Below are 26,490 nucleotides of genomic sequence, written 5' to 3' on the forward strand. Positions count from 1 at the left end.
CTCCTCACTTGTTGTGTTTCTGCGATGTGGTTTTTGTGTGCCTTGCAATCAAAAATATTGGGAGTCTTCAGTCTCCCATCTAGGGATGTAAATGTTCAGTATAACGTTTATTTAAGATCTTACATGGAACATGAATAATTTCAATGTTACTTAAGATGTCATTATTTCCCAAAAGGCACTGGGGAGCTCCCCTTTTGGCTGTAAGAAGTCTAGGTTGGCTCAGCTACTTGTGAACTTGACGGTGGCAGGACTGTAATGTAACCCCATGAAAGCTGGCTTTGTAAGTCTGTTTTGGTAGCAGTGCAGTTGTAAAGGCTACATGGGACACCAGCGTTGAGGAGAATTAATTGCTGCAATTGGAGATAAACTAACAGTGATGCTACTGAGGGGGGCTGGTTTGTGGTGAGAGGCTGTGCCTTCTGCTTAGCTTCAGCACGGGGAACACAATAGAGGTTTGGGGCATAAAATGATGCTACTTTTTCCACTTCAGGTCTGAAGACTGGCTTGCGAGCTTAAAACCTGCCTTTTCCCCACTAGTACAGCTCACCGTCTTAAAGCCTTTTCCCCTCGTAGTTCTCCTAAGAGAAGATCCCGCCTCTCTGCAAGCGTTACTGCTTTTAATCCCGCAGCGCCTACACCAGCAGATCGGCGGCAAGCCAGGCGAAGAGCCTTGCCAGTCTGAGGAACCTCGGTACACATCGCTTCCAACGATCGCTCGGTAACTCGCAGCTCCACAAGTTCCTCCCGACACCTCTTTTCCCCCGTCGCAGCAGCGTGTTCCCTCTGTTTGAAGATTTCTGCGTTGGCGGCTTTGCACCCCAGCGCCGCGGGAAGCTGCCGTTCCCGAGAGCCCGGGACACCCGATGGGAGGATCTGCTGCGGGTCCGCGCACGGAGCTCAGCGGGGCGGAGCTGCACCCCGTACTTCGCACGGGCCGAGCAACTTGCTACGGTTTCGGAGGGCTCAGCCCCGCGCCTGTTCCCGGCTCTGCTTCTCCAGCCGGGGCTGGCGGAGCGGGGCCACAGCCGCCGTTCCCTCCAGGCCGTACTGGCGGGGAGCAACGTCCATTCGCTCCATACGTGCGTCTCCCCAGTCGCCGATCCGTTCGCGCCCTGAAGCGGCTCCCGCTTCCCGCCGCTGCCCCCGGCCGCGCGCGGCGGGCGGCGCATGCCCGTGGGGCGGCGAGCATGCGCGCAGCCGGGGCGGGCGGGGCGCTCCTGCTGCCGCCGCCGCCGTTGCTGCTCCCGCTCCCGTCGGCCTGTGCCTCCCGCCGCCGCCGGGTGTCGGTGGCGGAGCGAGCCCGCCCCGGGCCACGCGCGCTGCCATGGTCAGCGAGGCGGGCACCGAGCAGGGCGTTGTGGCCGCCCTCCTCTCCCCGTTCTCGCCCGCGGCGCTGGGTAACGGCGAGAGAAGCAAGAGGTAGGCATGGGGAGGGCGGCCGGCGCGGCCTGTTCTGCCCCGTCCCGTCCCGCGGCTGCCCGGTGCCTCCCTGCGGGCCTGCGGCGGCCGGGTGCGCCCGCAGCCTCCACAAGCTTGTGGGTTCTGAGCCGACGGCCGCTTGCCGGTGCTCCCCGCGGCGTGGGCAGCCGGGCGGGGGGTCAGACGGCAGCGCTGGGCGCGACGTCCCCGGGAGGGGGGACTCCGGCGTGGGGCCGCTCCGCGGGTGTGGGCGTTCGGACGTGCGCGGCGGTGACGGGCCCGTGGCCGGCTTGTCCGAGTGAGCAAAAGCCGCCCGAATCCCTCAGGTAGGTCTGGGTTGGGGGCTGCTACGAGTGGCTGCTCTGGTTTCCAGCGGTACTTGCGCTATAGTTTGGTTTGGGGTTTTTTTTAGCTCGTAATATGTTTTAAGTGCAGGTGACTCTGGGGTTCACAGAATGTTACTTTAGTAGCAGTGGATTCCAGATTCTATACTTGGTGTCTCCGAGGTAGGTGTGTTGGGCTGGCAGGGGATAGCATGGGATGCCTGTCTCGCTTCGTGACACTCGCTTTGTATATGTGGGACTAAATAAACTAATTCTGGAATTCTCTGAAATCAGGTATTTCTAGCTAGATTACAGAAATCTGCATACTTGCTGATGCAGCGTGACTCAAAGTTTCTCAGTACAGTGTGCCCAGATTCTCCAGGTTTATCTGGTACCTCTTTATGGCCCGTTCCTACACATGTGATAGCAGAGAAGACATGGGGAAAATGAAACGGCTGGAGTGCTGTCTGCGTAGGAGACCAGGCAGCCCCGGCCTGTGTTCCCTCTGTGCTGAGGAATGTTATGGCTCCAGACGTTGTGTCCAAGCGGCTGCTTTGCCATATCAGTGCTCCTAAAGTTTTCTAACTTTTCCATAAGCTACTCTGAGTGGAGTTGAGATAATTCTTTAAAATACAATTATGTCGTGTAATAAGAACAGGACCTTGCTTCTCCATGGGGTTGTGTTTTTTTAGTTGTTTTTGTTTGTTTGGGGTTTTTTTTAATGCTGTATAACCAAACTTCTGTTCCATAACCTGTCTTACCTGCCCAATTTAACTGTAGTTTCTTTGAATCCTCTGCAACACACACAGTATCATTTTGTTGGTCTCTGCAGGCTGACTTGACAGATGCTCCTGCCAAGTGCAGAGCCTGTATCTTCTCATCAAGGTCTGAAGCAGATTTATATAGTAAGGAAGTTGCAGGTGTAGGTAATGATTCTTCATGTGTGAACTTTAATTTCCAGTAAAGCCTATTCCTTTGTTGTTGCACAACGTGAAACCTGCTCAGGACCACACATGAGCAAAGCAGGGAATAGCCTTTGAGTAATTTTACTAGGATGTGCCAGAGACTTGATATGCTCTTGAAATAGGGGAGATGAGTTAACAGATTTTTTTCTACAATACGATGATGAGAAGCGTCTCACATGTTGGCACTGTAGGTTAGCTTGCCTGCCTCGGTGTCTTTAAATAGGGTACAATAATACGATGTATTCTCAGAATACAGTGAATGCACGATGGTTTCCACAGCTTGAGAAATTCTGGGCAAAGTGCAGCATTTCCTCAGAAGGAAAGCAGCCATGCCAGCTTGCTAAAACACACAGCAGATTGGCAGGACCGGGTGATGAGCATATATGCATGATTTGGAAAGAATTTAAGACAGTGTTTCCTGGGCAGGCAGCTTCTCTGAGAATCCTGCTGCTTAACATGTCAACTCCAAGTGGTGCAGAGATCATGTTATAGACAAAAAGGATTCTGGAGGATGGAGCTTGATACTGAATTTGCTTGGGGGTGTGCATGCATTTTTGTAGAGGAAAATACCACTGATTTTATTATGACCATAAAATTCTACATCTGTGAAAATATGACCCTTTTTTTCCTTCCCCTTTAGCACGTAGTATGTATGACATTAGCTGAATATAGAGACCTAGAACAGTTTGACGCCCTTCTGTGTTTATGCAGCCTATTATATATCCTCTGCTTAGCCAATGACTTCCATGCGTTGTCAGGTCTGTTCAGCAAACTGACTTCAGAAGTGAGTTTGTTTTGGTTTTTAGTTTAAAATTCACTATATACAGTACCAATAAGAATTTAACTGAGAAAAAAATTAATCATAGTAATTAAATGATGAATGTGCTGGATATGACTGGAGTGTAAGCAGTAGTATACAGGCCAATGTGAACTGTTTTCTTGAAGCAAGAGTGACCATGCAGTTGTCTAGCATGTCTTTCTTGAAGAGGTATTTTTTTAGGTGCTAATTGCCTTATTATTGCTTTGTAATATTGCCTGTGTCTTTTAATCACAACAACTTATTCTCAAAACAGAGGGGATATATGAAGGAGGAGGTGGACGATTGTGCTGAAGATGAGGCGACTGAATCGGAAGAAGACCTTGAATTTGATGAAAGAATTGGATGCCTTTCCAAAGGTTCCTGAAAGCTATGTGGAAACTTCAGCTAGTGGAGGCACAGGTAGGCCTTACTGAAATGCTGATGTGATTCGTGTTGGCTGTCAGCTCGGGGAATAGACACTTCAATAGGAGGAAGACATGCATCTGTGTTCATTTGAAACTAGACAAAATTGGTTTCCTGATTTCTTTTGTGGACTGACAGAGCTCTTCTCCTTCAAGTAAAGATGTAGTATCTTATCCAGATAGAATCATTCATCACTCATCTCAAGGGAGACATATAAAACTGGTGAGACTCAAAGCAATGTAAAGTTTCACTGTAAAAACTTATAACCAATTACAACTGGAAATGCACTGTGTCAAGGCTGTAGTAAAACTTTCTTGTTTGTGGTCTGACTAAGCCCTTTTCTCTGTCAGGTTTTTGGATGAGACTGTCAGTCAGCATGAGCTAAAATGCAGGTTGGATTCAGCCTTATGCTTTCATAAAGAGGAAAAACATACTCCAGTGGTGTCTAAGAGCTTGCTAAGTTAAACATCAGGATAAAGGGCAGCTTTTACAGCCTTTTGTCTTGAAGGTGTAGTTGATTTTAAGAGTAAGGAAAACTCTTTGAAAAACTAGACACTTTACACCAGGGCAGGTGCTTGTATTGTCCTTACTGGTCACTCGAACTCCTCTCAGAAAGCTCTTACTGTAAGAGGTACCCTGTGTATATATATCTGAACAGAAAATTGTGCCTGGAAGTTGGGTTGGGTTAGAGAGAACCTGGTCTGGAAATAGTGACTTCATCTACTGGGCTCTTGGAATTGTTTGCAATTAGATAGGAAACTACTGGCAGTTAGCTTGAAATGGAGGTCAGAAATCTCTCTCGTGTGATTATGTCTGAAACTTGGTTGAACAAAAAATAGGAGAAGCAATTGCAATCTGCAGATAAGCCTTCCAAGCCATTATGCCACTTGTGGTGTGGAAGTAAATATCACGAGGATCTGTATTACTTTGCTGTGTTTCCTGAATTGCAGTGTTAATCATTAAAGGATTATTGACTATAAAATAATCCCTAAGAGATGATTAAATACCTCTTTGTTAATGTTAGTCCCAGTTCCTGAGAAGGCAAATGAGTTGTTCTTATGTTGTAACTCTTAGAAAAACAATAAATGCTTAAAAATTCCTTTTTTGTAGTTTATCAAGATCCTTTGTGAGAGCTTCACTTCAGTAAAGGGTGTCTTAAATATTCATTGACACTGGAAGTTACTTTATTATTTTTTGATTTATCCCAGTTACCTTATAGATGACTATATAGGATTGCCTTGTTGTATTCCATTATAAACTTGTAGTATGCTATTCCTGTTTCATTCAGGATTAAAGTGCCAGGCTTACTTTGTGGTGTGATAGGGATGCAAAACATACATTGGACTTTCAGTGCCTTAAAACCCATTGCAAAAGAAGTACTGGTCCCTGGAATGGACCGAGACTGCAGCTCTGGGGTTGGGAAAGCCTTCAGAAAAGAGGATCTGTCTTTGAAAATTTTATAAAATACTATTTTCCTGTTCAGACCCACAAATACCTTTGCTCAGACTTACCCTGAAGTCAGCTATGGCTCTAATCATTTCCTCGTGGCTTTGGATAGACTGTATGGCTCCAGCTCCTCATAGCTGGGGTGAGTCTGGCCTGTTGGGCTCCAAAAGGAAATGGATAGCCAAAATAATTAACTGATTAGTACATCTGCTTTCACAGTATGCATTGACATGGAGGTTTTATATATATATATATATATATATTTAAAATGGTTACATACCTTCAACTGAAAGCTAGAACTTGAGATGTTGCTGATCAGCACAACAGTCAGTGCTGCAGCTGATGATTTCTTTTCTGATCCCATAGGGTGGTGGCTTCATTCCCTTGCTGCTGCCTCTGGGCTGTAGCCCACGGGAGTGAATAGAAGCCTATCAACAGCGGGCTTGTGTTTTGTCTCCTGTTGCCCTTCATAGACTCCATAGAAATACTCCACAGAATGCCGATGGAAAACGTGTAGTCAATAAGCTGTACAAATTGCTTCTGTGCTCTGTAACTGAACTTTTTCCAACTGAACAAAAGGCATGATTTAATAAAAGGGCCCTGGCAGGTGCTTCTGGGAATGTTACTGTTTCTGACTACATGCAGCAGGATGCTCTTTGCGTTGTATTTCCTTCCTCAAAATAATTTTAAATAATTTCTTCACTTTAGCTGTTGGTAGAATGGATAGCTACGTGTTGCTTATCACCAGAGGGTGAATTGTGTGAAATATTGGGGTGGGCTTCCTGACTGCAGCTATACACAAGTAATATGATGACAGCACCTTTTTTGAACTAGACAGTGCAGCTAATGCATATTATATCTCTTGTTGGCTAGCTTCTTGGCTCTAAAACTAGATCCAAAAACATTTTAATAAAAAAATATTCTAGACAAGTGGAGACTCGAAGGGACTTTAAGATGTGCCTTCTAATTTCATGCTTGAAATCAGGATTGAGTTTGCCTAGACCATCCCTAAGAGGTGATTTGTGGATCTTTTGTTTCATATGTGGAGGAGGATCTAGCCTGTTCTTAAATCTTCCATAGAGGGATTTCACAGCCTCCCCATCATTCTAGTATTTGACTGTACCTAATGTAAAAAGTTCATGATACAAAGGTAGGACTTGTTCTTTTCCCTTCCTGTGTAAAAATAAATACTGTAGATAAGAATTTTTTTTCTAGGTATTTACTGGTAATGCTCAGATTCTGGAATGTTCAAATTTTGTTCTGATTGTGTTTCTGAATCATATTTCTTGTAATCTGAACTTTTTTTGTTTTCCCTTTTGATCACTCAGTTTCTCTGATAGCATTTACGACGATAGCTTTCCTGACCATAATGGAGTTCACGGTGTATCGGGACACGTGGATGAAATATGAATATGAAGTAGACAAGGATTTTACTAGGTATTTTTCATTCATTACAATTCCTTTTAAAATTTGTTTGCATTTCAGGTAATAATAGATTTACAGTCATGTTCACATGACTTACAGGCAATTTATGATTGAAATTAAAATTTAAATACTGAAGGGACTTGATTTTTATTCTGTTGATTGATTTGGATTTTTTTCTTTTTTTGAATCTATAAAGAAGGGAAACTTTGAGATTTCTGCAGTGAAGAAGTCAAAATAGTGTAGGTTTGTTGGTGAAGTCCCCTGAGGAGTAATTTGCTAACAATTCAGAAGATACTGTACTGTGTAACTCCACATGGGCTAGGTATGCCCCCCCTGCTCCCCAGATTCACATGTTGCTTACTCTAATTCATACAGTTAGTATATTGCTATTAAGCACTCAGAACTTTGCATTATTTAGAGACTGCTCCTGATCTTGTCTCCAGTTATGGCCTTCAAGATCAGCTGCAGATACATTTGCTTTCATGTGCTTGTCTGGTCTGGGTTAACCTTTCTGCCTGAGGTCATCAGGCACCCGTGAGTCCATGTGAAGTTAATGGAGATTTTGTGCACTGAGCACCTTTAAATATCGTGCCTTAGGAACCGAAATAGCTTTAAAAGCTGTTTGACTAGTTGCTGTGGTAACAAGCTAAAGATACGTATATTAATTGGATGCCTTGTACATTGGAAATATCAAAGGTTTCTGTAAGGAAAAAACAAGTGAGAAATTGAGGGGAGATGCATCAAAAACTCGAATTAGAGTAAATCCATTCAGACAGATGGGAGGTTCACATTTAGGTCTTTGCTAACGGAGATTCTGTCCCCAGTGAGGCTGTTATATGGGAAGGATAGTCTAGTGGTTAAGAGACTGTTACAGGACTTGGGAGATGTCCTGCTGGAGAGTTTCCAGTTTGATTGTGGGCTAATCACTCAGCCTGCGGTTGTTGGCAATTTAAACCGATGGAGATTGGTATCACTTTAACTGCTTCTTCCCCTCTCTGATCCCAAGGAAAGCCAGTGTTGAATCCCTTGCTGATGTGATTTGTACCCAGAAGCTCTCTGGATGTGATAGGACTTGGGAATGCCACACAATCAAAACTTTTAGTGTGATGGAGTTTTTTGGGATGTTTGGTTTTGGTGTTTGTTTTTTTCCCCTCTCATGATGGGAAGAGCTATTGTTTCCCCTCATTATGTAAGCATTCAGGTGTAAAGATCTTAAAATACAAGCCATTTTTTCTGTTATGGGAGTGTTTTTCAGAAAAGAACTTTTTCTGGAAGCAGTGCTAGCAAAACCAGTGATCTTTATGATATGGCAGCATTTTCTGGGAACTGGTTTTAGCAGCTTCTGAGCCAGATCCTGAGTGTCACTGTCCTAGGAATTCTCATTAGGATTGGAAATACAATGGCCTGTCTTAAGGACAAAACAAGAGGAAAGTGCTCAAATATTTACTCAGTTTTAGATTTGTAACTCCTGTGTTGGCCTGATCCACTGCATTCTGTGGAATTTATTGCACTCTTGTTGTATGAAAAGAATAATGTGTAAAATACTGAAAACTATATTCTTAATAAGAGTCTGACAAACTCTTGGACTGATATTATTTCCAAAAAATCTGTTAGGAGTTTTACAGTAAAATGCAAAAGGGAAATCCGATGCTTTTATCTTTTTAAGCTATGAGTAGTCAACAGTGCTTTAATAATTAGAAGTCCATCTTGGTTCACTGAAATTTTAAACAGCTTGACAGGTTTTCCAGAGAGGTTGTGGAAGCCCCATCCCTGGGACTGTTTAAGACCAGGCTGAATGGGGCTTTAGGCAACCTGGGTGAGTGGAGGGTGTCCCTGCCCATGAAGGTAGGAACTAGATGATCTTTGAGTTCCCTTCCAACCCAAAGCATTCTATGATGCTATGATTCTTTATTTATTGGTGTAAATTTTGTTATTTGACTGTGTTTCTGCAAGTAATCTGAAAATTTTAGTAATATCTTGATACTTGTCCTCAATGTTACTTACGAGCTTTTTGCCTTTTTCTTTCTTTTCAGTAAGTTAAGAATCAATATTGATATTACAGTTGCCATGAGGTGTCAATGTAAGTATTCAATCAGTGGAAATTTTGAAACACTTTAAAGGCTTTTCAGAGTATGCATTTGCTTGCAATATAATTGGATATTGTTCAGAATATTCTATCAGTGACATTTCCTCTGATCTTGATGGCATGTAGTGATCTTGATGGCATAGGACTCACTGAAAGAATTGGTAGGAGACATAAAGAAAACTATCTATATTTATGTCATCTCATTCACCTCTTGCAGAACTTTGCTTTTCCTGTCAGCAAAAAGGGCTCTGTTGTTCCAATCTAGCTCTAGCTGGATTATTCTAAAAAGTCATTGTAAGATGGAATGCAGCAGCAGGAATTTATCACACCTTTTATTTATTTATGAACTCAGCAAATATTAACCTGGTCTATTGTTTAACAATTCTGCAACTCTCAGGCAATTTCATCCTCCTGATGAACATATGGATGCCTTCCCATTTAAACACAACGTTTGCTATGCTTCTGACATTATTTAGGTAATGAACCATTACTTGTATGGACTAGTTTTAATTATCCTGCATTGAGAAAAAGAGAATACTACTTCCACTAGGAATGCAAGCAAACCTTCAAGACTTGCTTTTTTGGTTAGGTTAAACCTTGCATTACTTGTATGGCACCTCAGAATAACACAAGTTGTGTTTGTCTTGCAAGTAGTAGTTCATAACTTTTAACATTTATTTTTTGTCTTTTTTTTCCAATTATTTTCCAGTTAGCATAAACAATTTTGAAAAAATCTGATTTTAATTTTTTTTTTAATTTGAAGAATAAGGCACATTTTATCTTCTCTTTTGACTGGTCTTGGTTTGGGCTTAGCGCTTATGATACAGGAAAAGATACCTCTGCAGAACAGATCCTTAGAAAGCTCATGTACGTGTCTCATACAACATGTCTGAAGGTGATACATCAGTCAGAAGATGCTGCAGATCTGAAAAGCTTGTTTCTGGTCACTGAGCATCAGTTGATGATACTCTGACATCACAGGCAGAAAAGAGGATTCTGTGGTTTCCTGTTGCCTCCCAGTTATCTGCTTCTTGCTAGATCTGTTTTTCTTTTACTTTGGACTTAGCTAACAAGGAACAGTAACTTATACTAAAAGTTTAATGCTGTACTGTGAAACTTGATTTCAACTTGAACTCTTTTTTGTTTGATTATGGTCATCTGTATGACTTTTGAATATTTTTCTCCCTGTTTAAAATAGATGTGGGGGCAGATGTTCTGGATTTAGCAGAAACAATGGTTGCCTCTGCAGATGGACTAATCTATGAACCAGTAAGTTGTTTCTTACCTTTTTATTTAAAAAAGGAATTTGTTCTTTTCTTGATGCAGAACACTGCTGGGCTGGCTTGCTTGCTTGTATTTCCCCCCCACCCCCATCCTTGGGCTGCCCAAGTACTGTCTGATCCTTGAGTTTGGTCTGCAGTGCTTACCCCAGGAATCTGCTAGGGAAAAAGGCTAGCATTGGGGTTTTTGTGTGCTCATCTTCTGCAGATACAGCAGACACCCTGTTCAGTGCTAGTTAACAAGCTTAACTGGCCAGCAGGTGCATATTTTTACATGTGTAAATTCTAGGGAGAAAAGGTAAAAGTATTTGAGGTGGAAGGAAAACTCTTAAGAGATCTCATAAAAAGAGAGTTCATGTGGCTGCTTTTTAACTAGAAGAATGATTCCAAAAAGGGCTAGAACATCTCTGTGATATCCTTGTAATAGGGAATGGCATTAAAGATCATAAATTGGTTTAATATCCTTTTAGTTTCTGTATTGTGAGCTGGGGGCTCTTGAACTGTGTAAGCCCATGCTCCTGAAGTGTTTTTTCTCACATAAATCAGTAAGCTTTGAAGTAGTTACGCTGTATGAAAATAATTTCTCACTTACAGGAAACCTATTAGAGAGTGTAACTTCCTGCTGTAATTGTTGCATTCTCTAATAACTTAAACATATTCCAAATTGTAACAGTTTTGTCCAAATTCCTACTTGTGTGTGTGAGCAGGAGGAGACAGCTGAATGGAAGGGTACGCTGGGGAAGGGGAAGGAGCTTGTTTGTGTGTGTCTTGTTTATTTTTTTTCTTCTTGGGACATTACCTCTTTTTGTCTGTACAGTTATCTCTGTACTGCTGGAGCTGCTGCATGCTAGCATTTGTCCCAGTGGTTACAGAATCCCAGGCTGGTCTGGGTTGGAAGCTACCTCAAAGCCCATCTAGTCCAGCCTCCTGCCATATGCCCATTAGCTCAGGCTGCTCAAAGCCCCATCCAGCCTGGTCTTGAACACTGCCAGGGAGGGGCCAGCCACAGCTTCTCTGGGAAACCTGTTCAGCACCACACCAGTTGTGCTTGCATTACAATCTTAGAAAAAGGAAACTTCCTGCACTTGACCTTTTTTGGCCACAGCTCTGGGTAGGTTTGAGCACTGATTGCAATTGAATATGCTGTGTGGAGGACATGAATGTTAACAATATACAGACTTGAACTATGCACACAGATGTGGCTGGTGATGTTCTTGTGCTGATTTGAAGTAGAGCAGGTCTGGTAACCTGTCTTAGTGTGCAGTGTGGAGTGACCCTAGAAATAAGCACTCTGCACCTGGACCCTTGTCTTTGAAAGATTGCTCCTGTGCTGTTCCATTGCTGTTTGCATCAAGCCCCTGTGCATGTCAGTTATATCACTTAGAATTAAATTGCCACTCACAGCTGCTTCTGGTTGTGTTTGTCAAAGGCTAGAAGAGCAGAGACTGCTGACTCAAATTACAGGAGCTTTAGGAAAAGATAACAAGTGGATAATTCTGTGGGAGGACAGACAGACACTTCCAGATTTGAACAGTAAACGTATTGTTTAGAGAGCACAGTCCTTTCATAAACTCCAGTACGTAGTACAATGTGTGAAGTTGATTGTAGCTTTCTACCCCTTCCCAAAGCACAATTCTCTTCTGGGTTTCATGGATGTGACTTCAGTGTTTCCTGTGTGTTTTATTAGATGTGTTCTTTTGTTTCAGGTAGTATTTGAACTCAGCCCACAACAGAAAGAATGGCAAAGGTAAAGCACTAAGATATATGTCTATGGTTTGCATTATTTCTACTGGAAGTGACTTTAAGGTAACACCAGAGTCGCATGACAGAACTATGTTTTGGGTCTAATGGCTCCTGCTTGTAATTTAAGAGTGCAGCCCCATGGAAGGATATGAATTTACTTGGCTTTTCTCATGATTTGACATCTCTGCTATGGAAAAAATTGGCTTTGGACTTATTTGTAGAATTGGGTCATGCACTTGCAAGCCTCAGTGTCTGGACTCACTCAACTTTGATTTCCAAATGAATGCTTGGCAGCACAAGATTTAATTACGAGTTCAGATGTGCTAGACAAGATAGCTTAATATCTAAATGTCAAAGCTGAACCATAGTAACAGATTGGAACATTTTTGTGAAAGTAAATGAGTTTGAGCATCTCACATAACTGAATTGACACACTGTTTATCATTTAAACTGGAATAGCCTGGTTATTTATGTGATTGCTATATCAATAGTCTTATAATAAACCTGAAGCTTATTTGGGAATCTAGCTAGTTTGGGATTTTGGTAACATGCTGCTGAGAGCACCAGTGCTTTAAGCTCTGTATAAAATACCATTCTCAAAGTTCGTTTTAACACTTTAATACTGACACGGACCTCATTAACTGCTCTGGTCTGCAACTGAAGCTGATAATTAATTGTAAAGTTAGGGTCTTTTGTTCACTAGTGCATTCTTTCACATTTACCCATGTAATCTTTAGGATGCTGCAGCTAATTCAGAGTAGGCTGCAGGAAGAACACTCTCTTCAAGATGTGATATTCAAAAGTGCTTTTAAAAGTGCTTCTACAGCACTGCCGCCACGGTAAGGAAAAATGGGATGTTGTGTCAGCCTATCCCTCTCCCCCACCCTATTTAGTTAGACTTCACATTTTATTGTGGTTGTGGTCATTGGGGTTTTTTTCTCCCAGAAGATAAGGTTGTAAGAGAAGAATATCTCTTTTTATTGCGTTTTTTAAAAGTATACTTGCTTGCTTTGGAGAGCTGTTGTTTAAGGAAAACCTCTGTGTTTCCAACCTGGAGAAGGCTTTCAGGTTGTGTCTGTGTATTTTTATGTATAAATAATATGGGGACACACATAGATAAAACACTAAAAAGGTGTATATATTTGATGCTTCCTATTTAATGTGAATTGGTATAGTGGTTGGGTTTTTTTAATGAAAGAATATATTTTAAAGAGGTCCTGCTATTAGCTGTGACTTCATACTTTATGGTTATAAAAGAATCAACCTTTGCATAAAAATGTGTTCCATTAACAAATGCTATGGTCTAAGATAGGACTGTTAAAATTGTGTGGGGAAACCTTGCTGTTTGTTATATTTGCTGTAGTATTGAATCTTTCCCAACAAACCGTTTTTGGCAGAAGTAATTTTGGAAAAAAAAAAATTCCCAGGGCAGCAAGATATACTTACATATTGTGTTTTCTGTTCATATGTTCAAGTATTCCAAGTTAGCTTTGTAGGTTGGATCTCTAGGTACAAATATGAATGAAAGCTAATTTGTATCAAAATAGATTTTGTATCAAAAATAGTGTGGCCAGTAGGTCTAGGGAGGTGATTGTGCCCCTGTACTCAGCATTGGTGAGGCCACATCTCGAGTACTGTGTCCAGTTCTGGGCTCCTCACCATAAGAAGGACACTGAGGTCCTCGAACGAGTGCAGAGAAGGGCAACTGGGCTGGTGAAGGGGCTGGAGGGCAAATCATATGAGGAATGGCTGAGGGAGCTGGGGCTGTTTAGCCTGGAGAAGAGGAGGCTGAGGGGAGACCTTATCACCAACTACAACTACCTGAAAGGATGTTGTAGAGAGGTGGGCGATGGCCTCTTCAGCCAAGTGACAGGAGATAGGACAAGGGGCAATGGCATGAAGCTGTGCCAGGGCAGGTTCAGATTACATGTTAGGAAAAAAAAATTCACAGAAAGAGTTGTCAGGGCCTGGAACAGGCTGCCCAGGGAGGGGGTTGAGTCACCTTCCCTGGATGTGTTTAAAAAAAGGGTAGATGAGGTAATTAGGTATATGGTTTAGCATAGGGCAGGAACAGTTGGACTTGATGATCTTAAAGGTCTTTTCCAACCTTGTGATTCTATTTCCTCAGACTGACCTTTATCAGATTCGTTCCCTTACACCATCCTTGATAGAGTTCCAAAAGAATACAATAAGGAGAGGTAGATGATAATGCTGTTCTTTATGCTAGGAAAAAGAAATTGAACTACAGCACTGCTACTTGTGTGAGTTGGTATTCTCAAGTAGTCTTTATGTTGTTCTTGTTTAAACAGGGAAGATAATTCATTACAGTCTCCAGATGCATGCAGAATTCATGGTCATCTCTACGTCAATAAAGTGGCAGGGAACTTTCACATAACTGTGGGCAAGTATGTTCTGTTCAATTCCTGAAAATAAAAAGAATTGACTTCTACATTATTTATAGTGAATGCTTGTGTGTGTGTGTGTTTACAGTTTAGCTAATGACTGGATTTTAGTAGCAGTCCCATACACGTGCTTGGTAGTGTTTTCCACGTGACATCTTTTCTTGCACAATTAAAAACTAATGTCTTCGAGTTCCTAAAGGAGTGCAGTGCATTGTTGCATGCAGGGTCATAGTCATGAATTCCAGTGTCTTATGGGGTGAAAACTCTTGAAAATACGTAGAGTGGACTGATTGTGCTTGCCTCTGTTCTTTGGGCCTGTCCAAACTTCTTTCTGTTAGCACACAGCTCACTAACGTGGGTGAAGTGGATGTGCCGTTTCATAGGTCATCCTGATATGAGGAGAGACTTTCTGATACACTTTGGCAATAGTATTAGCTTGTGCACACTGTGCACAAACTTGGGCTACCTTTTCCTGTGTGTTCTCCAGCTCTGCTGTCCACACTTGTGTTCCTGCCACCAGAGATGTTAGCGTGCAGTCTATAGTCTTTGCTTTATCCATATGTAATTCCAGCTGCTGTCTTGGTATGGAATGTCACTTCTGTCTGGTCTTCTCCCACCTCTCTGATTTGCGCCAACATGTCTGACTCCTTAAGCCCTTTTCAGAGCTGATCACTTCAGACTTTCATTTGTAGTGCCATCATTTCTCTCTTCCTGTCTCTAGTTCTGCAACCTTGAATAATATTTTGCTTCCCTTTGCTTCTTTTTGCTCATCACTCTTTTTGTTACTTCTGCAAAGTTGCTCTTTCTCTTCTTGTAGGGTTTTTTTTAGCTTTCCTCTCTGGCCACCTTCGTACCTTATTTCCTTGTTATTTATTGTAGCCCTGTCTTGATTGGTCTTGTTGCCTTTCTCCACCTTCTGTTTGTCCAAAACTTACATGCATTTGGTGACAATTTACTTTAAGCTAAGTAGGGAATGTTTCCTGCATTAGTGGCTGGACTGGTAGGGCTGAAGTATTGCTGAGGCTATTTCACTTACAGAGATACACTTTTTCCCCACTTCTTTGTGCTGTTACCAGCCTCTGCATTGTTCTTTTCCTTGCAGGTCTACAAACAAGTGTCCAGACCTGATGTTAGCTTGCTTAGTTATGAAGCAAATACAAAGCACAGCTAACCTCCTTAGTTATAGAACAAGTACAGTAAAGTTTTCATTAGTCAGTTGAGCAGTTCTGCCTTGGTGGCTCTTTGAGTAGCTTAGTGACTTGATGTGTTTTGGACAGTTCTAAAAATTCAAGACACTAATTTTGTGTAAGAGGGGGTTTATGAATTTTAATGTTCCTGTGCTTTATATTTTTTATATAAATGCACTCAATTTTTTATGTGTGTGTGTGTGTTTGTAAAACATATATGTGCATGTATTTATATATATGTGTATAAAATATTGAAATAGAGGGGAAGAGGTAATTTTTCAACATAGTCCTGTTTGGGAAAACATAGTCTTTTTTGTGGATTCATGAACAATTTTTCTTATAAAATATATCTTGGTTTCTTTAGGGCAATACCACACCCTCGAGGCCACGCACACTTGGCAGCCCTTGTAAGCCACGAGTGTAAGTTGTGGGTTTTTTTCTATCATCTCCATACAAACAAGTGTCATTTCCTTCAGACTGCTGTGTCATAATTTGTGTGTTAACATAGCTTGTTCTAAAGGGGCTTTAGCTGTGCTACTGCGTTGTAGGAGAAAGTGAAAAATATTCTTTGCAATGTTACAACACCGTATTGAATTCCTATCAAATGTTTAATATCAGTATTATCTTGAGGTTGCCTCTACAGTAGTGATAATTCAGGGATCTCAGGTGTATTTTATTGTAACACAGATACCTTGTGAAATTCTTGTATTTCAGTCCAAACTACATATTTCCCACAAAATCTGTTTTTATAAGATTAATAATTTCTGTCCTTAGAAACATCATTTTTAGGTTATGAGTCTAGATACTAAATGTGTGTGCTGCCATACTTAACATGAGGCAAGTGTGACTTACAGTCACTTGATGTTGGTTAAACCTCCAAATGTCTGCCTGTGAGTTTATGTCAACACAGTGTACAGTATTACAGAGCTTAAACACCTTTGCAGAATCAGGCAATGTAGGAACGTGGTGGTTGCCTTATGCTGCCACTGTACATTTCATTTATGAAATATTTGTCTTTTTAATACCGGTCCATAAAAGAACCTAAACTGTTAAAATAACTTCAGGTTTTGGCCAACAAGAATTTTCCTGTCATGAAATGTAAACTTCTTCATCTCCAGAGTTAATTCAGATAGGGTTATAATTTGGTTTTTTTTAAGTTCTCTTTAGAGAAATTGAATTTCTTTGTTAAATATTTTGTATTTGAGTTTTGTTTGAAACATGTACATAGGTGAATTGGTATAGTCACAGGCACAGATCTGGCAAAATGCACACTGGTGTTTGAAATTCTCAACTAGTGCGTTTTCCAGTGTGCAGAATGGGTGCATCTTTTTCACTGAGAAGAGTAGGGAGTTTCATAGTTGACAAATGTTGTTTCATTCCTCTGTATTGTCTTTCAGCCTATAACTTCTCCCATAGAATAGATCATTTATCATTTGGAGAGCTTATTCCAGGAATTATTAATCCTTTGGATGGAACAGAAAAAATAGCATCAGATCGTAAGTGTTGTGTGTTTACCAAAAAAAAACCCTTGTTTTCTATATTTTTCCAATAATTGCATTTAAAATATCATGTTTCATGAGTCTTGTGATTTATAAACAGCATGTCCTGCTAAATTTGGTAGCGAGCAAAGCACTGCTCAGTTATCTACATGGCATCTGAAATGGACAATTTCTTTTTAGTATCAGTATCTCTGGACTTCACTGTTTCACTGAAGCTGATTTGCAGATTCATCCAGATTTGTGTTACGTTGAAGTTACAGTATGTCTGAACATACTGCTAAGAATTCTGCAGCAGTATGCTAAAGTGGAGATCCAGATATCTGACTGTTGTTTTAACAGGGAAAAGTAAGTCCAATTGCATTATAAAAGCATCAGGAATCTTGGATTCTGTTCCTGTAGTTGGTTTATCACTTTCACAGTGTGTTTTGGGAAGCTACTCCAGGAATGGTTTGTGTTTCGCTTGGTTTCTTCATGTATAAATAAAGGAGTGTAGTAACCTATTATTGGATGCTATCTACAGCTTCTCTCAAAGACAGAGCAATCATGAATGCATACATATGCTGACTGCTCTAGAAGAATGACCTGGAATTCTTCTAATTTGTCTAATCAAGAGAAAAAAGCTATCGGGTTTAGAAGGTCTTATATAGACAATTCAATGGCCGCAATCTATTTGAACCACTGTCAAGATGTATATATCGAGCAAAATGTGACCACATGAAGCTTGTTCGGTTCTAGTCTCCTGGAAAACACTGTCTGTGCATTTCATTTGAAGCTTTGAGTGGCCTGAATTTAATGAATCTTTTCATTACATGGGTAAAATGTATATTTCTGAGTACAAATGTGACATAAGCCTTGCCCACAGAAGCTAACTTTGTTCATACAGATGGTGCTGCAGTAGTCGTGACAGTTCTGGGACTCCTTGAAAAATGTCCCAAGTGTAAATGGCTTAGCCAGTTAGCTATTTTAAATATTATTTGCTTAGTTTATTTGTGAGTGTCTCAGATGGTCTTCGACTCTACTTAATTCAACAGTAAGATGTGTTTCCTTCTAGACAACCAGATGTTCCAATATTTTATCACTGTTGTGCCAACCAAACTCCATACATACAAAATTTCGGCAGAAACTCATCAATTTTCAGTGACAGAAAGGGTAAGTAGGTTTTTCTCTGCATGGTTTTCTCTTACTTCTAACAGTGATTGTTCTTAAAAGCTCAAATTTGAAATCAGGGACTTAGTTATACAGTATTTTTGAAAACTCCTCTAGCATGAAGAGATTCTTTATAGGATGTTCCAATGCACTAGATTTATCTGTAAATAACCCCATATGGATGGTAACATACTTATGCTTGGTGACACATGATGTCTTCTTGCATTAGTGCTTTGCATCTGTAAATCTGGAGTCTGATATTAGAATTAGTGATAGATATCCAGTCCTTTCCACATCTTTGGATGCTAATAGTGGTGGTGGTCAGGAAATCATGTACGTTTTAGATCTGTAATCTTGTATGTGGCTTTACAAATGTTTAATCCATCTTTAGCCTTGTATTCGTGTGGGAGGGAAACCAAAAAGCAGGCTCACTGGAGTGTCACGCACTTGGCTGTGGAGTGTTAGAAATGGAAACAGAGATAGCTTGTATGGAAAACTAATCCCACAGAAAGCATCTCTGTGTCTCAGCTGTCTTGTTTAATCTTTGTTGAACCACCAGCTTTAATTATTCTCCAGACTACAGAGCTTCCACTTCTGGTCTTGGCAAGGCTTTTAATTCATAATCAATAAAGTGGTTATTGAAATATAACACAGCTAAGTCCTAAGGTAATGATTCAGCAGTATGCTATTTTGAAGACTGCTGCAAATAAGAAAAAGGCATCGTGTACCATTTATGTGTCTCATTTCCAGACACCAAGCTCTGTCTTGATATTTTATTCCACAACCAAAGAAAAAAAATATTTGTGAAAAAAATCATTTAAAATGGCAGATAAAGCAAGAGGTAAGAAGGAAGCCTTGTGTTGAAAGGAAACTCAGAAATTAGGTTGGCAGTTCACCGTAATGCAGTTTGTGATGTTTGTCAAGGGAGCAAAATTTTATTTCCTCAAAATTTCATGCTGTGCTTCTGAAAAATGCATAGGTGGGGAAGTGGGGTAGGGAAAGGGGATGTCTTGGGGTGTGTGGGTTTTGCTTTAACACTCATGAGAGCTGGAGCAAGGAGAGGAATGAAGAGGAATTTCATAATGCAATATATTCCTATCTCCTGCTGGTCTAGCAGTCTTCTACTTGTTCATCTCTGCAACAACTACAGCACCCCTTAATCTTCTGGACATCAATCAGCTGCCTATCTTACTCCTCATTGTGGTGTTTCCATCTTGTATTACATCTTTCTCTCCTCCTGCTGTAAAGATGGTTTCTGTCAATTCCCTGTGCAGTCTTGGTTAGCTCTTGAATTATTTTTTTTGTGGGCATGTATTTTTTATGAAAGTTGCATCTTACTCACAGATTAGTGGAGGTAAAGTGTTGTTATGGCTTCGTTTGCTCTGTCTCAGTAGGTAGCCCTGTTGCCTAAAGCTTGTTCGTGTTTATCTTTGGAAACCAAATACCCCTAGCAGATGAGCTGGGAAAGGCTATTTAAGAACAGTTAGAGCTGGACAACTTGGTGCATGTGTTTTATAAGAGCAGGCACATAATGCAGTCCTGGAGAAAGATGGTCAGCACGCCGTGGCGGAACGTTCAGTGGTGGCTGTGACTGGGAAGCAGAGCTTGAGAGGTGCGAGCAGCATCTTCTCCATTGTTGTTCATGTTAGCAAGGTTTAATCCTAGGAAGGCTTCACTGGTATCTCGTGTCTGATACAGGGTTGTTACTTTCCACAGCCTTCAGCAACCAACAGTTAAATCATCTGCAGCAGTAGAAGCCAGAAGCAGGACAAAATGGTCTGTGGAAAAAAGAATTACGTATTTGAGGGTGGAGTTTTGGGCGTTCTGTTTAACTTGTATTCTCTTTTCACCATTTGACCTCAAAAGACCAATAAGGCTTAGGGAAGCAATAGAGGAAAACCAAACAAAAGATCATATTTTGTCCCTAGGCAATGGCAAGGTTCTGTTTAACTACTTCCAGTCTTCTCTTCCTTCTTTGTATGCCTGATCATCCGTCTTCCAATGCTGAGTGTTGTCCTGCTCTTTAGGTATAGAAGACACTCTGTCCTTTTTATTTTTACTATTGCAAAGTATCTGAGCCCCAGCATCGTAACTGATGGGTTATTTTGGCATTCTTTTTACTTTGGTTTTGTATCAGAAGCAGCAGTATGTTTTATGCACTGTTAGCTGATTGGGGAAGTTACCTAGTTTCTGTATTTTCCAAAGTTGTAGTCGGATTTGGATTTCGTGCTGTGTTCTGCATGGTTTTGACCACAGACTGTGAAATCTACAGGTGAAATGGAGCTGTGGTACACTGTCCTGCTTTTCTGTCTTCTCTACTCTTACTAGCCTAGACGTGTCTGAGTTTGTCTTCAGTTAGGTTATTTTCTGCTGCTTTTGTATATTCCCAGCCAGGCTTACCTGGCACTGAATTTATCAGCACCTTTCACTACCAACAAAATGACAGCAAACTTTTGAAAGAAATTTAAGATCATGTCTGTTTTTTTTTTTTTTTTTCTCCTGAACCCTCCTTAAAAAAGTGAGAGAGACTTACAGCACCCATACTCTCCTCTTTGGGATCTTTTGGGTTAAGGATTTGGGCAAGTGAGAAGAAACTGTAGAGGTTCTTGCATTAGAACTAAGGAGTCTGATCTGTTTAGAGTAGTCATGGTGAGTTAGTTGGTTTTTTTCATCTAGGTGTATTTCTTTCTGTGTGATTGTTGTTTGGCATGACCTGACTGACAAAAATCTGCAAAAGAGGCTTGATACTGGCACGCAATTTTCAGACCTCAGAATCTTTGAAACTGAGGAATGAGATCTTTTCTCTTTCTTTTTCTCCCCCCCATCAACATAATACATTATGGCATATGTATAAGTATGCACTGAGCAGAAAAAAAAATAGCATTGATCTAATTTGACTTAAGCTTCTGAATTTCCATTACAGTATACTCCAGAGTCTTCCCTGATAATTTTAAGAACCAGCAATTAAATCCTTTGTGGCACATGAATCTAGAGATATGCTCTAAGGAAGGAGGAGTATGAAGCCTAATGAGTCCTAGATGCAGTATGTAGATTTATATACACCCTCTGGGAAAACTGCCACAGCTAAAGTTGTTCAGCAGCTTAAATGTCTTCTGAAGGTCTCATCTTGATGTAAGTGACTTAGTAGTGCAGGAGTAGTTGTGGCACTGTGTTACACCAGGGCACTCATGTCGTTCACAGCTTATTCATGGTGTTTGACTTTTAGAATGTGCTGGCCAGAGTTGTCTTGATGTTCCCTGGTCTTCTGTCAGTTGCTGATCTATCAAGTAGCTCTTTTTCATCACGTCTGTTAAGATTGTTTCCTTGTGACTAATAAGAAGTGACTAACTTGTGTTTCTGTCTTTCAGGAAAGAGTCATTAACCATGCAGCTGGCAGCCACGGGGTGTCGGGAATATTCATGAAATACGATATCAGTTCCCTTATGGTGACAGTGACAGAAGAGCACATGCCTTTCTGGCAGTTCTTAGTGCGGCTCTGTGGCATTATTGGGGGAATTTTTTCAACTACAGGTCATTATCAGTGCTTTTCCCTTTTAAGTCCTATTAGATACGGGTTTTTGTAACCATGATTGTTATGGATAAGTAACAGGGCAGTCCTGAACCTCTAGCAGGTTTAAGGCAAAGCACATGCTTGTGTGCAATGGAAGCTGGTAGTTTTTGGTGTCCCAGTATGGCATTTCGTCTGTTCTGAGTGCCTGTTGTTACCAAAAAGGAAACTATAGCATAGTTTATTTACTTCTGGAAGAGCAAGGAGGTAGATACATAGCACACGCTGACTTCTGATATTCTCTGTATTTCAGGTAGTTGGGATCCAGTGCTACATCAGTGCCAACAGTTGAGATAAAATTTCTATCAGAAGTAATTGGGAGGATTTTCCTTGTGTAACATCAGTGTACTGTAGGATTTGCTCCTTCAAAGCAATAAACTAAGTTGAAAGGGCACCATTCACTTGTTTGTCAGGCCATAATAGGGTATCCTGATTACAAGTTATTTCTCTTCTTGGCTTTCACCTGAAGAGAGCATGGTAAAGAGACCTTGAACTAAGAGCTCTCTTTCAAAGTATATTTCTCTGGCCCACAGAATGTTGTTTTCACCTGTGAAAGCTGAGCAGAGGGAATTATATTTGCTTGTATAGCTTTGGTTTTGCAGAATATTAGAATCCCCCCTGCCCTTGGTATTTCTTTCTTTATGTTCATTTCTCAGTGTTACACTTACTGGTTTACTGCACTGTATCCTGTTTAAGTGTTGTGTAGAGTTTTGTCGTGATACTTAAATAAATGATAGAGTTTTACTGCTTGTGACAATTCAAATCTTTTTTGAAATTACAGGAATTTTACATGGCTTAGGAAGATTTATAGCAGAAGTTATTTTTTGCCGTTTCAGACTGGGCTCTTACAGATCCACATCGGTAAGAGAAACTTTCTTTAATTATTAAATAGGTGGCACAGCTACCTGAGGATGGATGATGGCAACCACGCTGGGACTTGGTCCCAGCAGAATTTAAGATGCTCACAATAAACCCTCCCTTTGATGTGTGTATGTGTAAGGAAGCAAGGTGTTTTCTGAGGAGCTGAATTAATGAAACCAGATCTCTTAGAGATTTCTCTGCTATGTTTTATTTTCAGATGGCTACAAAAATTGCATGTTTTCCCAGGCCTCCTTATTGTTGTTCACATATCCTCCTTCTGCTTGGCCTGCTGGTGGAAGGAGAGGCACAGCTGCTGTGGCGGTTCTGTGTTGCTCCTGATAAGTCTGCAGGCTGCTGTCTTTACATTTCCCTTCATCAGCAGGATTGCTCCCCTACTTAATTTTATTTTACCATTATTTTTCCTGTTTAAGCCTGTAGGTAGCCTATAGAGATACTCTGCCTTTCAGGTTTGGTTAAGCTTGCCAGCTGGTAAGCTTATGTGAGTGAGGGGAGAGGAGGGAAGGCGAGAACATTTTAATAATTATTTTTTGAGAGACCAGGCAAGAGGTACACAAGAAATGCCCAAGAATAAAGAAAAGTGTTTTGAGGGAAGATTCTGTTTCTGGACAAGCCATTACTAACACTTTGGTTTTGTTTGACTAGGTCCCACTTCCTGATGGCCACACGAGCAACCACTTACCTCTAATTACAGACAATAGTACACATTAGCCTCCTGAGAGAACTTTCTTCCTGCCTGATACAGAAGACATTTTTTTATAATAAAGAGAACGTTGTGCAATATGCTGAGACAGTGCTGACGGGCAGCAAAAGATGAAGCCTTTACAAAAAAGAAAAAAGCCCAACAAAACAACTTGTGTAATTTTTTTTTTGTCCTTCTGTGTGCACATGGAGTCAGAGGAGGTTGTGAGACAGTGAGTGGACCATCTATCTTCTCAAGATTCAAGAAGCGTTGCTGCCAGTACAGTATTTGTGGTCGAGCTGAATGTCTTTGTGATGACTGCCATCGACCACTGAAGCATCTTTGTGACCTTGGTTCTGTGCCTGGGGCTAGCAGGCTCCCAAGGAGAAGAGAGTGCAAGTGGGGGGGGTGTGTGTGGAAGGGCTGGGCAGCAGGAAAAGAGTGGCGGCACTAGAGCCAGAGATTCTCTTAGGTGTGCAGAGTGTGGGTTGGGTTCTCTTGTGTAAGGGTGGAGCTGGGGGTAAAATGCTGTTCTTCTAGGGGCACTCCCCACCTCTAAAATCCTGAAGAAGAGGGAGACAGAGAACTCAGGGAGTAAGGTGGAGCCCAAGCCATAACGTTGGTTACAGCCGCTGTCTTTCTGCAGTCCCACCATTCCTTAGGAGAAGCAGGGCAGGGGAGTTGCTCTGTGTTTTCACACAGCCACTTTGCTGACAGTGAGAATCGCTTCTGGTGTCAGTGTGGAAGTGCCCAAGGACTCTGAGAATGGTCTCCAGCGTGCAGAGCGTTTTGAGTTGGAACAGGACCCATACCTTTTGAATAAGGCATTTGACTAATTTTGATAATAAGGCAAGGCTCCCAAGCAGAAGATCAGGAAAACTCTTTGTGCATCTCCTTGTTGGTAAAGAAATTGCTTTGATGCAACATTCGTTGCGCCCCTGCTGCTAGTATGTAAGCCACGGTATGCAAATCCATGGTATCCCCTTCCCACTGGAGATGGGGAAGAAAAAGAGCAAGAAGCTGCCTTGCTTTGGTTTAGCTAAATCCTGCAGAGATGTGGGATTTGGGGCACCTGGGAGGTTCACAAGCCAGGGCAAGGAGTGGTGGAGTTGGTAGTAGGTGACTTCAGGGAATCTGAATCATTTTGCTGCACACAGATGACAAGAAGGGATCTCCAGAATTAATTCTTTAATGTCCATGAAGGGTTTTGTAAAATCAGTGGATAGCGGTATCAGTTTTATATTGCAAATAATCTACTGATAATGAATGCTACTAATGCAGGTGGTGCTTTGAGAAACATTCTCTTACTGCTGAACTACTGGCTCACACCTGCAGTTAAACAGTTATTTCACCAGGGTAAAAAATTAATAATGTGATTCCTTCTCAGCAAAACTGATTTAATAATGTATTTGGAGGTGATGCTGAGCCTGGCCTGACCATGGAATGAATATTATAATTGAGACTAACCAGGGAAAAATAAAAATCTCTGTGGCATTGCCAGATTTCACTGACTTCTGTTAATGGACCTGATGGGACACTTGGATTTTGGTGGTGAGCACAGTGTAAATAACAGAGCTGATGTGCAAAGGGCTTCCGAAACCAAGAAATGAAATGAGATGGTAAATAGAGTTTGAGAAATGAGGGAAGACTTTTGTCCAGTTCAACTGTTGAGACAGACAGAAGTTCAAGCAAGCCAGGACCTTGCGGTTGACAGCCAGGTTTGGGGTGTTCTCTTTCGTGTTTTGGGTTTTTCTTACACACTGATTAAAACGCCAGTAAATTGAGAAATTCTCGTCCAACAAAATCAAAAGCTGTAAATTTTTGGTTCCCATTTCTCTGTCATTTCCTTCTGAGGTTTCTTCCCTACTTGTGCTTTGGGCTTTGTCCTGACACTCGTTTCTTATCTGCCTGGAACAGACTGTACTGGTGGGAGATACTGATCTCTGTTGACTTTCTGTACCAGAACTTAAATGTTATTTTCTATTCTCACATAAAAGAGCCAAGTGGCTTGGTGTGTCTTACATCCTTGTGTAGTGTATTTGTGGTGTTCTACCTAGTGCAAAGCTGGTGTGATGGTGGGCTGCTAAAGGGAGAAAATTTGGGATTGACTTCTAGATGTGAGATGCTGCATTGTGGAGTGGATGCAGGAACAGTTGAACGTGTGTTGGTGTGCCGTTTCCTCTCCATAGAGGGTTTGGTTGTTACAGCTAGTACCTCTTTGTTACAGCCCTATGTTATACTTGGCTTAACCAGCACGTGGTTCTGGAGTGTTCTGGAGAAAAGAGGTTATTGCATTTATTATTTTTTTTTCTCCATGTTTATGTTCTGGGCAAAAAATGAGTGTGAGCTTGTGTGGAGCCCTCAGCACAATAGGGCATGGACCTGTTGGAGCACATCCAGAGGAGGGCTACAAATATGGTCAGAGGGCTGGAGCACCTCTCCTGTGAAGACAGGCTGAGAGAGTTGAGCTTGTTCAGCCTGGACAAGAGGAGGCTCTGGGGGACCTCTGTGTTCAGGGCTCGAGGGGAAACTCTGGGCTGGGTTTTTAACAGGATGGAGCACCTCCAGCCCCATCACCCATGAGCCAGAACTGCACAAGAACTTGCTGTAAGATCTCCAAGTTAAGATGATGCACTTCACCACTGTGTTTCATGATGTATTTCACAAAATATTTCAGATTAGGGAAAGAAGAAGGTGAGGGTGTAGCTGGCCCTGGAACGTGCAGGAGTTCAGGAGGGGTGCTTGCTTCCTTCATGGTACAGCAGAAGATGGGACAAGAGGTTTGGGTGGGCAGGGGAGGTAGTGCAGGGCAGTGCCTGATCTGTGGAAGAGGCTGTGGAAGCAAGCTGGCAGCCAAAAAACTGGACATGTGCTCAGAACCCACAGTTGTGGGAGAGAATCCTTGGGAGAAGAGGGAATTGATCACAAGTTGGCAAGGAATAAATTGCTAAGGTCTAATAATCATATAGAATGCCTTGGGTTGGAAGGGACCTCAAAGATCATCCTACCCCCAAATCCCACCTCCCAGCTGAGCGCTGTGCTCTGGAGTCCTGTGAGATGTGGCGGGTGTAGGTGAAAAGGGTTGGGCTGGGAAGGATCCTGCTGTATGTTGATGCTACTGGCTTGGTGCCGCCTGTCACTCCATCTGTCTTAGCTCCTTCTCTGGTGTGTTCATTGGTGTGTGTTGCAGGACAGACCGTGAGAAGGGTGAAGTGGGT

At 41.7% G+C, this 26,490-nt stretch overlaps 1 protein-coding gene across 1 annotated transcript; it reads left to right on the plus strand.

Annotated features, from left to right (window-relative positions):
- The first annotated feature begins 1,346 nt into the window (after positions 1-1,346).
- ERGIC2 (ERGIC and golgi 2) lies at positions 1,347-25,293 on the plus strand. The gene is made up of 14 exons (XM_084263326.1): positions 1,347-1,419; positions 3,781-3,926; positions 6,704-6,812; positions 8,834-8,880; positions 10,085-10,155; positions 11,873-11,913; positions 12,647-12,748; positions 14,219-14,314; positions 15,863-15,918; positions 16,896-16,994; positions 18,049-18,146; positions 21,512-21,674; positions 22,493-22,572; positions 23,236-25,293. Exons 2-14 carry the CDS (start codon positions 3,821-3,823, stop codon positions 23,299-23,301), a joined length of 1,134 nt encoding a protein of 377 aa, XP_084119452.1. The 5' UTR covers positions 1,347-1,419; positions 3,781-3,820; the 3' UTR covers positions 23,302-25,293.
- Positions 25,294-26,490: the final 1,197 nt, after the last annotated feature.

The sequence above is a fragment of the Gallinula chloropus genome (genome assembly GCF_964237585.1).
Source record: "Gallinula chloropus genome assembly, chromosome: 1".
Taxonomy (NCBI): domain Eukaryota; kingdom Metazoa; phylum Chordata; class Aves; order Gruiformes; family Rallidae; genus Gallinula; species Gallinula chloropus.